The sequence below is a fragment of the Saimiri boliviensis genome, chromosome 9 (genome assembly GCF_048565385.1).
Source record: "Saimiri boliviensis isolate mSaiBol1 chromosome 9, mSaiBol1.pri, whole genome shotgun sequence".
Lineage (NCBI taxonomy): Eukaryota > Metazoa > Chordata > Mammalia > Primates > Cebidae > Saimiri > Saimiri boliviensis.
The window spans coordinates 24,523,234-24,541,022 of NC_133457.1; the positions used below are offsets into that span (position 1 = coordinate 24,523,234).

Sequence of the window (17,789 nt, forward strand, 5' to 3'; positions counted from 1 at the left end):
ATAGTAAAGGAATGCTATAGACATAATGGCTCATTTTATAATTCCATAGAATATACAGGGTCAGAGGGGAAGAATGCTTTATATAAGGTTAAGAAGAAAAGGTCACCAGTATTGTAGCACAAACAATATATGTGTACATATCCATTTGCCTAAAACGATTTCAACAGTATTTATATTTATATTAGAATTAGCATTTAAGAATGCAACTGGAATGCAGTATTAGCATAGGCAATATATTTGAAGGCTCAGAACACCGTGGGAGTGCTGTGGTTTGAATGTATCCCCCAAGGTTCATGTGATAAAAACTTAATTCTCAATGCAACAGTGTTGAGAAGTGACTAGATAATCACTTGTCAACATTAATGTCACTATTTTTGGGGTGGTTTTTATAAAAGTGAGTTCAGTCCTCTCTTGAGCTGTCTTGCCTTTCTGTCTTTCTCCACGGGAAGAAGGCCTGGGCCAGATTCTGATTCCCTGATACTGGACTTCCCAGCTTCCAGAACTGTGAGAAATATATTTCTTTTCTTTATAAATTACCCAGTTTGTAACATTCTATGATAGCAACACAAAATGGACTAAAACAAGAAGAATCATTTGAAAAACTTTTGGGACATAATTTGGTCGAGGCAGCTTCTAATAGATAAAGATATTGTGGATGGATGAGGAGTGATTGTGGTAAGAAGAAAGAGAATGTAGAATTCAATATAGGACAGAACAAGGGAGGCAGGATGGGATTTTATAATAAAAGAAATGGACATAAAATTAAATGGAAAAAAAAACAAGCAGAAAAATTAAATGGAGAAGAAGATATGATAACAAGATTTGCTCTCAGGCCACTACAGGCATGTAAGGCAGAAAGGAATTTAATATAGGTAACTAGGTGCTTATTTAATCATTGAAGGGGGAAGAAGCAAAAGGCAAGGATGGCTGTCACTAGCTGTCAGGTTTGCCTCGAGCCTTCAGAGAATCAGGAAATTGCTACTGCTGTCCATGGCAGGAATTGCAGTTACAGTTACCGTTAGTCACATCCGCCTGTAAGAACCAAGGCAGGAATTTACATTGGTGTGCCGGAAGCCATTCTAAAATGTCGCATCTGCCCTGCATTTGCTGTCTGCTGTCTGCTGTCTGCAGAAGAATGAGGGCTTCTATTTTCTTTTTGTCTCTCCCAGTCCATGTAGGTGTCTCTTACTGGAAAATACTAAACTGGAACCCTGAGGTCCAGAGAGTCTGGAAAATTTAGTTCCCAGACTTTGAGGCCTTGAGATCTGAGGGAGCAGATAAAGCAAGATGGGAATAACATCAAATGCCCAAATGCAGTCTCAGTCTGGCACAATTTGAGAATAAGAAAAACTTGTCACTGCTTTAAAATATTTCTGGCTGATTTCATTAGATCTAATCCTCATTTTAAAAATAGTCAATAATTACTGAGGGCACTATGCTAGGAGCTTTTCATGTATTATCTCATTAAGTTTCACAACCTTACAAGATGAAACTACTATTACTATCTCATTTTAGAAATGAAGAACCAAGACTTAGAGAGGTACAGTATCTTGCTCCAAATCAGTTAAAAAGTAGAAGATTTGAAACTTGATCTCAGGACTGATTTTCTACAAAGTAAATGGCTTTTGGTCCTTATACTATACTACTTAATAGTTATTAAAATTTATGTATAATCTGTGGCTTTAGCTGCAACATAAAACTTGTCAGTCATCTTCCAAATGTGCACTGTTAGGTCACTGTGAACATCTTACTTCTACTGGGGAAAAAACTAACGAATCTTCAAAGAATGTTCTCTCAATCTTGGGCACCATCTTTTTAATGGGAGTGAAGAGTATACCATGAGAAGAAACATAATGCCTCCTATATTTAGAATAAAACTTTGTAGAATCAGCTAAATTTTATGTATTAATAGAGTGGTAACTGTTATAAAGCCTTGTCACAGAATCTCGGGGAATATACATTCAAGATCATAGCATCTGCAAGAGCCCTTCTAATAGCAAGCATCTCAATAAGAAGTGGCCCAAATTCTGCTTGAACACTTACAATGGGAGAAGCTTCCAGGGTTATGGGGGCTAATTGATGAGGGTGAGGAGCTCAAAGGATGGCTTCTGTCAGGGAAAGATAAGATGACGTGTCTGGAGTCTGCTTAGTCAGTTTGATTTCAATGTTAAAAATAATGTTAGGCTAGAGGCTGGAACTCTTGGTGTCAGCTTTTGTGGCCAAATCTTGCTAAAACTCCATGGCTTACAAACTATAGCTTGTGTATCTATGGTAGATTCAAGATGATCAAAATTGACATGCTTCACATTAAGAAATGAGGTCCATGTCCCTTTTATTTGAGTATGGCTGGCTTCTGAGACTGGTTTGACTAAAAATTTAGTGGTAGTGTCACTATGTTACCTGGCCTTAATAAATTAGCAGCTTCCATGTACCTGGAAAAATATGTTTGGGAGCCCTGAGCTATGGTGGAAATTTAAATATCTTGAGATTGGCATGCCAAAGAGATTATGTGAATGAAAGTCCTAATTGAGCCCAAGTATTTTCCATTTCTATCAAGGTATCAGACTTGTAATTAAGCCTCTCTAGACTGGCCAGCCCACTAGCTGAACACTCTGAGTGATCTGAGTTCATTCCCTATGGAGCAGAGGAATCACCTAGTTGATCCAGACCTGCATTTTTGACCCACAAAATTGTTAGCTAGAATAAAATGGTTGTTTTTAGGCCACCAAGTTTGAAGTACTTTGCAACACAACAGTAGATAACTGGAACATATCTGTGGGATTAGTGAGGGTTGTCTGATATTGACTGGCCTTAGCTGGTCTTACATGGGGTCACTCATGTGTCTTCAGGTCAGTTGGAGACTGTGCTCTAGGTCATGTTTGGCTAGGACAGCCTATCTGGGACAGGTCCATTCTGTGTTTTTCTCATCTTCCTCCTGTGACCAGCAAGCTGGGTCATTCATATCCTTTTGATGGCAATGGCAAAAGTGCAAGAGAGCAAGTGGAAACACCCAAGGACCCTTGAGACCTAATATCCTGTCACTTCTACTTCATTCTATTGGCTGAAGTCACATGGTTGAACTCAGAGTCAAGGGATTGGAGCCACTTCTTTTGTGTGGAGCAGTGCAAAATCCATTTAGCAAAGGATGTGAGTACAGGGAGGGGTAAAAAATTGGGGACAATAATGCAGTCTACAACGTTTACTTCATTTCAGTTCAGAGAAACATCTCTGAAACACCTATTATTTGCCAAACATTGTACTAATTTTTGGGAACACGGAAACAAGAGACTTAACTTTTGGCATGAGAAATGTTGCCAGTCTAGGCATTCCTCAGGATGAATAAAAGAGTTTCCTGTACTTCAGTTTTCTAATTAAGGATCCCAACCTCCTATTTTGACTTTTACTTGTAACCCTTCTGTTAAGATTTACACTTATTTTAGATTTAGCATTTAAGTTATGCTTTATTGTTTTAGTGACTTAAAATTTGGTCAGGAGTCCTTACTTGCTTCACTCATTGTGGAAATTTTGTTTGGTTGGAATTTTATGTTTTTACACAATCATGAGAAATTCTGGTTACAGCAAATTACATATCTGCATCATCAGTCAAGTTACTACCAACACTAGCTCCACTGTCTTTCGAAGACCTTTATGTTTTCCTCATCTTCAAATTCTTAGTGAGCCTTATCACAGTCAAAGTGTTCCAGCATTATCATTTAATATCTGTATTTAAACTGGGAAGCAGGAACCCTCAATGCAAAGGAAACACATATGAAGACAATCCATGTCCTTCAATAGGGAAACTGAGCACCTTCTTCATACTGATGAGCTCTGTTCATTACTTTCTGTAGCTCTTTGGCCTCTTCGCAGATATACTGTCTGTAACTTTGTTTGCTTCACACCAATAGGTTGTACTTTCAGAGTCAGACTTCTCATCTCTCTCCTTCCTCATTGCTCTTAAAGTTCCCATTTCCTGTCTGCAGAAAGTCACTTTCTTCTAGTGAAAGACCCAGAGTTGAGCTTCACAAAGGGTCCAACTCAGTTCACTTCTCCAACATCTTTGATCACTCATTAATCCCCAGGGAGCATGGCACAGTGGGAAGCACATGGGATGACTTTGGGGTCAAGACCTAGATTTTAATCCCAGCCCCTATGATTTTGTGCAGGCTACTTGATCTCTCTGTGCCTCAGTTTTATAATCTGTTATATTGGCACAGATACATTTATCAGGGAAAAAGAAAGGTTATTTTCTTACATGACCTCACTTGTCTAAGAGAATATAAGAAATAGAGTATTAACACTCAGAATTTTGCAAATCTTAATTATTCTTAAAATGGTGAGAGAATTAAAAGTCACCAATTTTTCTCTTCTAGCCTTCTGTCAAATCTGTGATTTCTCTGTTGCCCAAATATGTGGGCCTTGTTCAAGTATTTGAATATTTACGGCAAAAAAGATCCCTAGGGCTGGGGCTAGGTTTTACTTTTCTTTATAGTCTGTGATCCCACACAGACTTTGTAGATGCTCGAATAAATGTTTGTTGGACAAATGAATATTTTATTGAATGTAATTGTGTAAACCAATGAAAATTTAATTATTTTATATCCAGACAGAATATTTCTGTGTTTTAATTTTTGCTGGGGCTGGATTTAGCTGGCTGATGCATTGTATCTGTGTTTGATGTCCTCACTCTTGCAGAATAGAGAGTGCATATGTATGTGTGGGGGGTCTGCACTTGGGGACAGAAGGGCCTATATTTGGGGACATTTAATGTAATAAGCTGCTTTTTACATTATCCTCCATTACCTTTGTTGTGTTTTATCTCTCATTACTAGACTGTGAACTCTCTGAGGACAGTGACCATGCCTTGTATTTGTTGTTACCATATATAATATTTTAGGGCTGGTTAACACTGTCAGTATTCAATAAGTAATGGTTAAATGGATGAATATGGTAGCAAAGGCAACTCAAAGGAAAGTTAGCATTTTTAAATTCTTACATGATTTTTGGAAACAAAGCATCCTATCTTTCTCCTTTTTTATCTGCACTAATTTATATTTGTTTCATCCATAGCTTTGTTTCATGGAGCTACCTTTGGATTTGTTGTTCTTTAACCTCATCCTTAAAAATGCCACATGATTTGTGGAAAAAAGTTTAGACTCTGAAATTAAACAGACTTGGATCTATAACTTACAAGTTGTGTGACTCTGGGCAAGGTACATAACTTCTTGGTGCCTGTTACCTCATCTGTAAAGGTGAACAATAGTGTCACCTACCTGCTGGAGCTGGCTTTGTTTCCCCTTAAGTTAAGGATATTTTCCAACTTTTATTTTAGGTTTAGGGGCTATGTGTGCAGATTTTTTACCTGGTATATTGTGTGATGCTGAGGTTTGAGGTACAAATCATCCCATCCCCAGGTACTGAGCATAGTACCCAATAGTTAGTTATTTGAAACTTGCCTCCATCTCTCTCTAACCCTCTAGTGGTCTCCACTTTTTATTGTTGCCATCTTTAGGTCCATGACTACTCAATGTTTAGCTTCCACTTATAAGTGAGAACATGTGGTATTTAGTTTTCTGTTCCTGCATTAATTTGCATGGGATAATGTCCTCTACCTGCATCTGTTACTTCAAAGGACATAATCCCATTCTTTTTTATGGCTGCATAGTATTCCATGGCATGTATATACGACATAGTCTTCATCCAGTCCACTGTTGATACGTACCTAGATTGATTCCATGTCTTTGCTATTGTGAATAATCCTGCAACGAACATGCTAGTTAGTGCATGTGTCTTTTTGCAAGAATAATTTGTTTTCTTTTGGATATATATCCAGCAATAGGGTTGCTGGGTCAAATAATAGATCTGGTTTAAGTTCTTTGAGAAATCTTCAAACTGCTTTCCACAGTGGCTGAATTAATTTACACTCTCATCAACAGTGTACAAGCATTCCCTTTACTCCTCATCCTCACTGAAATCTGTTATTTGTTGACTTTTTAATAGTAGTCATTTTGACTGCCATGAGATGGTATCTCATTGTGGTTTTGATTTGCATTTTTCTTTTGATTAGTGATGCTGTGCATTTGTTTAATGTTTGTTGTTTGCTTGCATGTCTTCTTTTGAGACGTGTCTCCTAATGTTACTTGCCCATTTTTAATGGAATTATAATTTTTTTTGGTTGTTTAACTGTTTAAGTTCCTTATAGATTAATTATTAGGTCTTTTCAGATGATAGTTTGAGAATATTTTCTTCCATTCTGTAGGTTGTCTGTTTACTCTGTTGAAAGTTTCTTTTGCTGTGCTGAATCTTTTTAGTTTAATTAGGTCCCACTTGTCAATTTTTCTTCTTGTTGCAGTTGCTTTTAAGGACGCAGTCATAATTTTTTTTTCCCCAAGGCTGTTGTCCAAATGACATTTTCTAGGTTTGTATGTGTGTGTGTGTGTATTCTTATAGTTTGAGGTCTCACATTTAATTCCGTAATCCATCATGCGTTAACTTTTGCATAGAGTGCAAAGTAGGGGTCCAGTTTTATTTTCTTCATATAGCCAGGCAGCTATTGAAGCGCAATTCACTGATTAGGGAGTCCTTCTGCATTGCTTATATTTGTTGACTTTATCAAAGGTCAGATGGCCATAGGTGTGTGGCTTTATTTCTGGATACTCTATCCTGTTCTACTGGTCTATGTGTCTGTTTTTGTATTAGTACCATGCTGCTTTGGTTATTACAGCCTTACAGTATAGTTTGAAACCAGGTAATGTGATGCCTTTAGCATTGTTCTTTTTGCTTATAATTGCTTTGGCTATTAGGGTTCTTTTTTTGGTCCCACATGAATTTTATAGTAGTTTTTTCTAGTTATGTGAAAAGTGGCATTGATAGATTGATAGGAATAGTGTTAAATATGTAGTTCCCTTTGGGCAGTATGACTACTTTAACAATATTGATTCTTCTAATCCATGAGCATGGAATGTTTTTTCATTTATTTGTGTCATGTCTGATATCTTTCAGCAGTATTTTGTAGTTCTCCTTGTAGTTCTCCAGATCTTTTACTTCCTTGCTTAGATGTACTCTTAGGTATTTTTTTTTCATGGCCATTATAAATGGAATTACATTCTTGATTTGACCCTCAGCCTGAATGTTATTGATGTATAGAAATGCTACTGAATTTTGTACATTGATCTTGTATCCTGAAACTTTGCTAAAGTCATTTATTGGTCACAGGAGGCTTTTGGCAGTGTCTTTAGGGTTTTCTAGATGTAGAATCATATTTTTGCAAAAAGAGATAATTTGACTTCTTCTTTTCCAATTTGAATGACATTTATTTCTTTCTCTTGCCCAATTGCTCTGGATAGCACTTCCAATACTATGTTAAATAGGAGTGGTGAGAGAGAGAAATCCTTGTCTTGTTCCAGTTCTCAAGGGGAATGGAGAGCTTTGTGAGACCTGATTAGATTGAATAATGTAAGGCATCTACTCAGGGCAGGGGCTGTATAAACACTAGGCCTTTTTACTGTCTCTGTTTCCATTCTCTTTACTCTGTCACTATTTTTCCTAATTATGCCCTCCTTCTCCTATCAGGAAATGTGCATTTATAACCCTGGCTGTCTGTTAGCAGCCACTAGACTGCTGGGAGTTGATGGGGAATAGAATACTCTGAACTATCAAAATTTCACCTCATTAGAAACCCTACATCATATCACTTTGGACGCTGCCAAAGGCCTTTTAAGAATAACCACATTTTGCCCCATTAAAATAATACAAGAATAAATGTGAGTTTCTAGAAAATACTCCCCAAATTATAGAGCAAAGAGATGGAGAGATAAATGCCATGTGAAGAATCTAAGGATGCAGCATATATTCAAATTTATTATATTTAATTGTCTCTTTACTTATTAAAGTAGATTTTTAAAAATTGCTCTCACAACAGGACCATTTCTGTAGATTTAAGGACTGTTTCACCAGTATTTTTTCTTGAAATAATTGAGTTTGCTGGAATAAACTGTTCAGCTCAATATTTTTCATCTCCCTCTAATAAAAATGTATTTGATTTCTATAAATCTGAGTGAGATAAGTCAGGAAATTATATGCATTTATCTTCCACAGGGTATATGAGCTATTGAGTCATCTTGTATTTATTATAGATCATGTTTGCTATTTGGCAAGATAGTTTGAATTTTTGAGAACAATGTATAATACTAAGAAAACAACCAGAAAGACAAATTGAAGTAAAGTGTTCTTTATGATAAATAAGTACATAAAATATTCTGTAGTGATTCAAGCACATATTTACATATAAAATATATTGAAAATATATCATTCTGTATTATGCATTCTGTTCATATGGTTCATAAACATATATTTCTTTTATGTAAGTAATATTTATATCACTCAGTCTTTTAATTTGGACCTCATGTAATATATATATGTTTTCCTATTATATCTTTCTTCCAGCCTCAAGTATGTGGATGTTTACTTGGCTTTGTGCTATTTTAATTATTTTGGCTATTGCTGGCATGAACACAATAGCAAAGACCACACCATATACCAAATTTACGAAGAAATCTGAGGAAAGAGAGATGCCAAAGGATATAAAGCCATCCAGTGGCCCACCTCCACAAGAAGAAGAAATCCTCTTCACAGAAATGGCTGAAATGGCAGAACCAATCACCAAACCCTCAGCCTTGGATTCTGTCTTTGGCACTGCCACTCTCTTTCCCTTTGAAAACTTCACTCTTGACACAGCTGATTTCTTTTTGAATTGTTGTGATTGTTGTTCACCTGTACCCGGGCAGAAAGGAGAACGTGGAGAGACTGGAAAGCCAGGTATTTGAAAGTACAGGAAGTCATGTTTCTCACTTGTACATTGGTAGAGTTGGGAGGTAGGCTGTGGGGTGAAATTGCCCCAAGAGTTTCTGCTTTGTCATGCAAATGGAGACAGGTCTAGGTGTCATGTTGTTACACATGCAATTGGGTGCTGTGTTGCCCAATGCAGTAATTAATAAATATTAAAATTAAAATTGAATGAGGTAAAAAATTCGGTTCATCAGTCACATTAGCCACAGTTCAAGTGCTCAACAACCACTGTATTGGGCAGCATAGATAGCATTTCCATCATTGCAGACCATTCTACTGGACAGTGCTGGCGAGAACAAAGTCAGGGATTACTGACCCCAGCATGGCGTGCTGTGGTTCTTCAAGATGCACAGGTTCATTACCAGTACCATTTTTTCATTAGTGGCTGATTTAGAAAGAGTAAATGAAACTTCTGTTGCCTGGTAAGACCGTGTACTGACTGATGGATTTTCTGAGTGTTATTTGTAGTTAGGATTAGAAATGGAATGGCTGTGAGGTGGAGAATAAGGCTTAGGATTCTGTTTGCTTCTCACTGAATTTCTGAGGCAGTACTGTGTCCTTGCCCAGAGATTTTCTCCTTTGAACACCATGGTTATATATATCAAGATTTCAGATGTCTATAATATATACATAATGAATATACTCTCAGCTTTATTCTAATAAATTTCAGCTTTTACATGTCATATAAAAGAGAATTTAAGGTAGTTAAGATCAGATTGTCAATTTCAAAATCACCATTCCCCGAAGAATTTAATGTTATAAACTCAGCAATTATATATCTTCCAAGCTTTTCATTCATTTCATCCCATAGTAGGGATGTTTCAGGAAATGTGGTTAGTATTTATGTAGAGCTGCATTAAGGAGTAAAGGAGATGGGCTGTAGCTTGGACACCAAGATGTCAGGATTGCTAAAACATTATTGAAAATTTAACGAGACTGAGAAAATTATATTTACTACAAGTCTTAGTATTCTATCTGGTTGGCAGGCTGCTTGGGAGTGAAAATCCCGAGGGCATGGTCAAGTAGACACAGCTGGTTGCTAAACTATTTGCTAAGGCTATGAGTTCTGTAACATTAGGGCTTTTGTTTTACCCAGTGGTGGATTTAGCTGGGCTCTTCTCAGAGTTTGTTCTCTCCTCTAAATATATTTGACAAATAATTTTGGGTATGCCAAGTTATTACCCTGCCTGGGGAGCTAATATGTCTTAGTCTGACTGGTTCTTCCACAGAGCGTAGTGCTTAAGAGGTCCGAATGCACAGGCTACCTTAGTCCTACTTAAGGAAGCTCTTTTGCTTTGGGAAATCTTAGTCCATTCTTTGGGTCTTAGCTTAATGCCATTTTCTCAAGGAAGTCTCTGATCTCATCAATTAAGATGAGATCTTCTTAATAACCTACAATAAGACCTTCCTATTTTTCTTTCTGTTATTAACTACAATGTGACAATTTCTATTTATTCATGTGGCTATTTATTCAATATTTATGATTCATAGACTCTGAGTTTCATGAGAGTAGGGACTGCTGGAATGTTGATGGCTGCATTCCTAACATCTTGCAGGGTGCTTGGTGTATAAAAGGCCTCAGAAATAGTTAATGATTGAATGAGTAAGTGAATGAAAGGGAAATCCAAATGTTCTACGTGTGTTTTTACTTCCAGTCTGAATGTGTGGTCCATATGAGGTTAAGTGTCAGATTATCATTTTGTTCTTGTTTGATATAGTGCTGCTTCCCTGAATCGCTTGATCACTGCTGTGAATACAGTGACAAGTACTAATGGGCTCAATTTATCTATTCAGGTAGTACAAAATTGCAAATCAGACAAAAATATTGCCCTTAGAACTCTGTGATGGTTTATTCTCACTCAGATTTTATCATTAGGTCATTGACACTTATTGATTGCAATAAAATGCTCTTTTTCCCCTGGAACTAATAAACTTCAAAAGAGGAATTTAATGTTCTGATGTGTTTAAAATCCCATTTCTAGGTCCTAAAGGAGAGGCTGGGAATTTGGGGATCCCAGGGCCACCGGGAGTTGCTGGGCCCCAAGGCCCTAAAGGCTACAAAGGAGAGAAAGGTAGGTAATTCATTCTGCGTCATTTATCAGGAAAGCAACTTGCTAAGTAAATACTAGATTCTTGAAGGTGAGTCAATTTTTAAAAACGTAAATACTTGATAAAGCACATTATGTTTGATATAAACATGTTAACTTTGTAAATAGCCTACTGAGATATTTTAAACTTACCTGGGAACATTGCACACATGCATGCACACACACAGATTGTCATACAACTTTTCCATCTCTCATTCGCCACCTGGCTGACCTAGTGACTAGCAGCCACAGAGTACAGTCTCTGGGGAAGGCTGCAGAGATACCCTTCCTGTACATGTGCATGTGAGCCTACTTCCCTTGGATGCAAATAATTTTGTATTAGATGGAACAAACTAAAACAGGCAACACCCTAAATATTCAGTTTAGGTGGATAGTATGCCTGTGCAGGAGAATTTAACATATCCCTTGGCTCACTCTGAAATTAGAGGCACTGTCAGTGGTGGGAAGACAACTTAATTAAAACAGAGGTAATCAAGCTTACAATAGTGACATAGGGTCAGTCATTTTCTTTCACCTGGAACTTGAGGGAGATGAACTAGATATTTATTTGTACCTTGTTTACTAGCAAAGAAGATTTGTAGTTATGAATGCCTTTATAGTTCTTTTCCAGCTCAGAAATTCTGTAATTCCATAGGTGTATCCATAAAGAAGGCTTTCTGTCCCAGGAAATCCCAGGTTCTGTAAGTGCTTAAAGGTACCGAAGGAAGGCTAGAGATGCACTGGGATATTTAGAAATTCCTCAGTGAATACCAGTAGCCTGTAGAAATACCATCTATCCATCAAGTTAAATGTTTTAGCCTCAGCGTCACATGTCAAAAGACCTAATGCCGTCTATACATCACCCTCCACATGGCTCAGGAACTGCCTAACTCATTTCTGATAGAACATTCAGTGAAGCAATTACTCAAAAAAGATGCTAAGGGAAGAGAGAGCTACTTCACACTTGTCAGTTACATGATTTTCATTCTTGGAAACATTTAATCCTTTTGTGCCTGAATTATGTTAGCAGAAAACCTTGTGAAATAAAGATGAGTGATGAACCTCCCCAGTGATTCATACATTTGGGAAGCTAGACTTCTGGAAATAGAAGAAAAAATAGGGAAGTGCAATAAAATAAGTTTCTTAAGAATATACTTTGATGAAGGATCAAAAGTAGAAATTCCTTTGGCCGGTCTTTATAAAGTAGCAACTCTACTTTCCTTTCACTTCCACACTTAGCTTGGACTCTTGGTTAAGATAGAAAGTTAGAAAAAAAAAATGAGTTGAATGATTGCATTCTAGTTAATCGCTACCTGGTCGAGTAAATTAGGGGACGCAATTAAGCTCTTTAAAGGAACTCTAGAACCAGTACGGCTCTGTGTGGTGACGGTTGGTATTTGAGTTACTGGCAAAAACTAGGAATAGAATTGGCTCTTCACTTCCATTTAGAGCTGGGTTCCCTCAAAATGCATTCAGTTATTTTCTTGATGGTCTATGGTTTTATTTCCAAAATTTGCATTTTATGCAGAGTAGCAACTTAAAAAACTCTGCTGAATGACGTATGGTGGGATTTCTCTAGTTGGTCTTGTGAAACTGGGAGGAATCTATTCTCTTGACTTTTAATTTGGCTTAAGATTTACTTTTTTCCCTGACAAAAATAAAACAAAAGATATTAGTTATATCATAAGCAATATAGATTGTAAATTGATACCAACCAATGTCATATGTAATTGTATTTGACTCTGTCCAAATTTTTATATTATTTCATACCTCAGTTTTTTTTTGTTGATAAAATAATTATAAATGTATCTGTCCTCCTTTTCTTGAAGGGCAGGTGCTATAAATTTTTGTAAATTTAGAATTTTTCAATTGATTAAATGTGTTATGCTATTTGAACCTGTGTTACAGGAGAGTGTTAATGTGTTAATGTCAAGTAAAAATTAAATTAAAGATTGGGTTAAGTAAAAAAAAAAGGTAAGAGCTTCCAACAATATCCATGCAAAGTAAATATCTAATAAAAGTGAGATATTATTAATACTATTATTATTGTTACAATCATTTATAGTTGAACTCAATTCAGTATGACTGAACTATAATAGGATGGGCTTTTAGTAAGGCCCAATATAAAAATATATTTTATAGTAATATGACAAATATCTGAAAACCCAGATATTTTCCATTTTTTTCACCTATGAATTCCTACATTTCTATACTATGTCCAAAATATATATAAAATATTTCAACACAAAATGGAAATTGGCTTTTTCTTGATGCTCTATATAAAGAACATTTTTTTTCCTGGACTTTTTTTGGGTTGTCATTAGTTTTAGCAGGATGTAGTGCCCTGTGTGCCCTGTGTTTAAACTTGTAGGGAGCATGACATTATTTCTCAGGCATTGTGGCCTTATGAAGAAGGTATTCTAACTGTTATTCAAAATTCATATTGGGAAAAACATAAATACATAAATATATAATACAAGCAGAATGTCATGAGTTTTATGAGAGGTTTGAATAGCCATGGAAATGCTGAGGGCAAAGATGAATTCCATTTGAAGGGATCACTTCCTCTAGATCTCTTTAAATAATTTACCATCAATTGAAATTAATTATTCCTAATGACCCTCAATTAATTTTCTTTCTTTCTTTCTTTCTTTCTTTCTTTCTTTCTTTCTTTCTTTCCTTCTTTCTTTCTTTTTTTAAGACAGAGTCTCTGCCACCCAGACTGAAGTGCAGTGGCATGATCTTGGCTCACTGCAACTTCCAACTCTCCAGCTCAAGTGATTATTATACCTCAGCCTCCCGAATAGCTGGGATTACAGGTGCACGCCACCACACCCTGCTAATTTTTTGTATTTTTAGTAGAGATGGGGTTTCATCATGTTGGCCAGGCTGGTCTCGAACTCCTGGCCTCAGGTTATCCTCCCACCTCGGCCTCCCACAGTGTTGGGATTACAGGCATGAGACCCTGCACCCAGCCTACGTTCTTTTTTCACACTATTTTACCTTTAACCCATTTTGGTTAAGGAAAACACTGGAATGTGACACAATTGTGAGAAGAATAATAGATATATCATAAATGATGTAGTTGATAAGTTAATCTTGGTATCATTTTAGGGCTCAAAGGAGAACGTGGGGACCAAGGAATTCCAGGATACCCAGGAAAACCTGGAGTACAAGGTAGGGCATCAAATATATCTACTGTGAGTAGTCATATGTGCAGTATAGCCCTTCATTCTCTCCTGTTTGTATTTAAAATTATCAGAGAGGTAAGCTTAAAATACAAATTACTGTTATCCTTCTAAGAATTCAGTGTATTGACTCGATGAAGGAGCACTGGTCTAGGAATTTGGAGACCAGGTAATAGTATCTGTGCTCTGCTTCTTTCTCTAGCTGCCAAGGGAAAATAAAAATCCCTGACTTGTTCTGGGTCTGTTTCCTTGCCAGTAAGAATTTAGGCTTGAATGGACAATGTGGGGATTTAGGAGAATGCCTGGGTTAGGCCAAAATGCAAAGGGTAATGGAATACAATGAACAAGTACAGTCCTAATATTCTTTATTATCTTAAAAGTGGAAAACAAAAAGAACTAGATATATGTCATCTGAATATAAGCTACTGTTTCTTAGAAGCATTAACGATTCCCCTTCTAAGAGAATGATATAATATAAACTGTTCATTGTCAGAGCCTCCTAGGCACAGGTATTACTGAGGCAAGAACCAGGTTTCCAGGTCCTAATTAGTAGTTTTATTTCTACTTTTTTGAGCTCTGTGGTAATAGCATGCTGTTTATAGCCTATGTGATCCTTAAACATTATTTTAATTTTCCATTTCAGGTGAACTTGGCCCTAAGGGAGATAAAGGAAACATTGGTTTGGCAGGAGTGAAAGGACAAAAAGGCTCCAAGGGAGACACATGTGGGAATTGTACCAAAGGAGAAAAAGGAGACCAAGGGGCTGTGGGCTCACCAGGCCTGCACGGAGGGCCTGGCGCCAAGGGAGAGAAGGGGGAGATGGGGGAGAAAGGCTACTGTGGAGATTCTGGGGAGAGAGGAGGAAAAGGACAGAAAGGTGAGGCAGGTATAAAAGGAGAAAAAGGTAGCAAAGGGGACAGTGGAATGGAAGGCAAAAGTGGTAACAGTGGTCTGCCTGGGGCCAAAGGTGATCCAGGGGTTAAAGGAGAAAAGGGAGAGTTAGGTCCTCCTGGTCTCCTGGGACCTACTGGGCCAAAGGGTGACAATGGCAGTAAAGGGGTCCGAGGCCCCATTGGGAAGAAGGGCTCTCGGGGCTTTAAAGGCTCCAAGGGTGAGGTGACTAGAGTGCCCCAGTCAGCTTTCAGTGCTGCTTTGTCAAAGCCTTTCCCTCCTCCAAACATCCCCATCAAATTTGACAAAGTTCTCTATAATGACCAAGGGAGTTATAGTCCTGTCACTGGGAAGTTTAACTGCTCTATTCCTGGGACATATGTTTTTTCCTACCATGTTACTGTGAGGGGCCGACCTGCTCGAATCAGTCTGGTGGCCCAGAATAAGAAGCAGTTCAAGTCCAGAGAAACTCTGTATGGTCAGGAAATAGACCAGGCATCTCTCCTCATTATCTTGAAATTAAGTGCAGGAGACCAAGTCTGGCTTGAAGTGTCAAAAGATTGGAATGGGGTGTATGTCAGTGCTGAGGATGACAGCATTTTTACTGGTTTCCTTTTGTACCCAAAGGAAACTTCTGGAATTTCACCATAAGTTTGTGTCTTGAATCCCGTAGTTTAGATTTAGTGGAATAGGTCAATTAACATAGACTAGTGCTATTAAAAAATAACTTCAATTTTTTCAAGACTATAAAATAATACAGAATTTAAAAAAAAATGTCACTTAGAGTCAATCGTTATTTCTATTTTAAGGCACCTCCTTTAAAAATATTTATATATATTTCAGAACATATGTCTATTAACTTTGTAGCTAGGCTTTAAAATTTAGCATTATAATATCAGCATTACCCATGCCATTTAAGTATAATAATAATATCTGTATACAAAATATGAATGAGATTTATAGTTAATAAATGTGTTCTTACTAAATATTTTCTATATCTCAGATAAATGTATGTCATTTCTTTTTGTGTAAATTGCATAGTATGACAGCAAGTTTTTGACTCTCTTGGATGGGTTGTCTTCTGACAAAATGGAACTCTTCTCATGTTGGTTTAATTCACGGAGATGACACAGAAAGGGTGGCAAAGACTAGCTAAAGGATATTAAAAATTTATCAGTGTGTAAAGGTTTGCTCACAAAACTTGTATTATGTGGACTTGTGTGTTGGGTAAAATGTAAGAAAAAGTTGATAATCATAGTGAAGATGAAATCATTAATCAAATTATTGTGCTTAAAAGAACTGAATGTCCTCAAAAGAATCAAGAATAAAATGAAAACATTATTGATTTGAATTTTTGCCTTTTCTTCATGATAGAATATTTAATTAGAATAAATTCTTTGGCATCATTATTATCATCTCTATAATAATTAATTCTAGTTATTCAGTGATAACATTGCTGGAGCAGGTGGGGATTTGGGAGTTAATTTGCAATGCAAATATATAATAATTGTGAATATTTTTGTTAATTCAGTGGTTTCATTTTTGTTTCTTTTCTTTTTTTTGAGATGTGATCTTGCTCTGCCACCCAAGCTAGAGTGCAGTGGAGTGGTTCTCGCTCACTGTATCCTCAACCTCCTATGTCCAAGAATTCCTCCCACCTTCTTAGCCTCTCAAGTACCTGGGACCACAGGCCTTTGTCACCATGCTTGGCTAATTTATTTTTATTATTTTATTTTTATATAGATGGAATCTCCCTATGTTACCCAGGCTGGTCTTAAACTCCTGGGCTCAGGCAATCCTCCTGCCTTGTTCTCCCAGAGTGTTGGGATTATAAGTGTGAACCACTGCACCTGGCTGGTTTCATTTTTTAAAAAGCAAATTTATTGAATCCAAATTGAATTTGGTTCCATGAAGGCATAGTTATGCAGATTTGCAAATCTTGGTGCATCAAGACAGGGAGTGGGTGATAGAAAACTTTCTGGTCTTTGCCTAGTTTGTTGCACTGCCTACTTTGGCAAACACCATTCACTTTTGAGGCTCTCACTCAAATATATACACACACACATATACATATGTATACATATAAGTACATGCATATATGTATCATACATATATAATGTATATGATACCATGTGTATGATATATATGTATGATACATATCATATGTATATGATACATGTGTCATACATACAGGTGTATGATGTATGTATGATACATATATGTATCACAATATATACATATGCATATATACACATATATGTACATATATGTGTATATATGAGAGCCTCAAAAGTGAATGACGTTTATATATATATATATGTTTCTCATATTCAGAGGAATCGCATTTCTGGAAGTTGTTATGAAGTATTGGAAAAGAGTGGTTTCTGCATCAAACAAATATTGGAAGTACTATATTCTATCTTCCTGTTGAAGATTTATAAAGCACATTAGTGTAGTCTCAGATGTTCCCACAGAAAATAAGTTTGTTTAATTTTGTTTATCCAATGATTTTGTTTATTTTGGATCTAGAACTGATCATGTAACACACTGTGAAGGGGCATTTTGTAGTAAATCCATTTTGGAAATGTTGCATTAGTTTCTCATTTAAGGATCCAGCGGGGATAAAGTTAACTCCTGACATTTCTCCCATTCTTCAGCAATCCTTCCCTGTTTAGAATGAAATCTTGCTTTAGTTGTGGCTGTGCTTATATTTGTCAGAGGGAGAATAAAATAATTTGCAAGTGATTTAAAAAGTGATGCTTACACCTAAAATTTTTTG

The 17,789-nt window shown here is 36.7% G+C and overlaps 1 protein-coding gene across 4 annotated transcripts in view; it reads left to right on the top strand.

Moving 5' to 3' along the window:
• The window catches only part of OTOL1 (otolin 1), a 60,341-nt gene extending 43,990 nt beyond the window's left edge, over positions 1–16,351 (top strand). For all 4 annotated transcript variants that reach the window (XM_074405599.1, XM_010335704.3, XM_074405600.1 and 1 more), the window contains 4 exons: positions 8,443–8,814; positions 10,827–10,916; positions 14,046–14,108; positions 14,763–16,351. In XM_074405599.1, coding sequence (XP_074261700.1) covers positions 8,451–8,814; positions 10,827–10,916; positions 14,046–14,108; positions 14,763–15,661 — 1,416 coding nt within the window. In that variant the 5' untranslated portion in view covers positions 8,443–8,450 and the 3' untranslated portion in view covers positions 15,662–16,351. The remainder of the gene's footprint in view (positions 1–8,442; positions 8,815–10,826; positions 10,917–14,045; positions 14,109–14,762) is intronic.
• Positions 16,352–17,789: the final 1,438 nt, after the last annotated feature.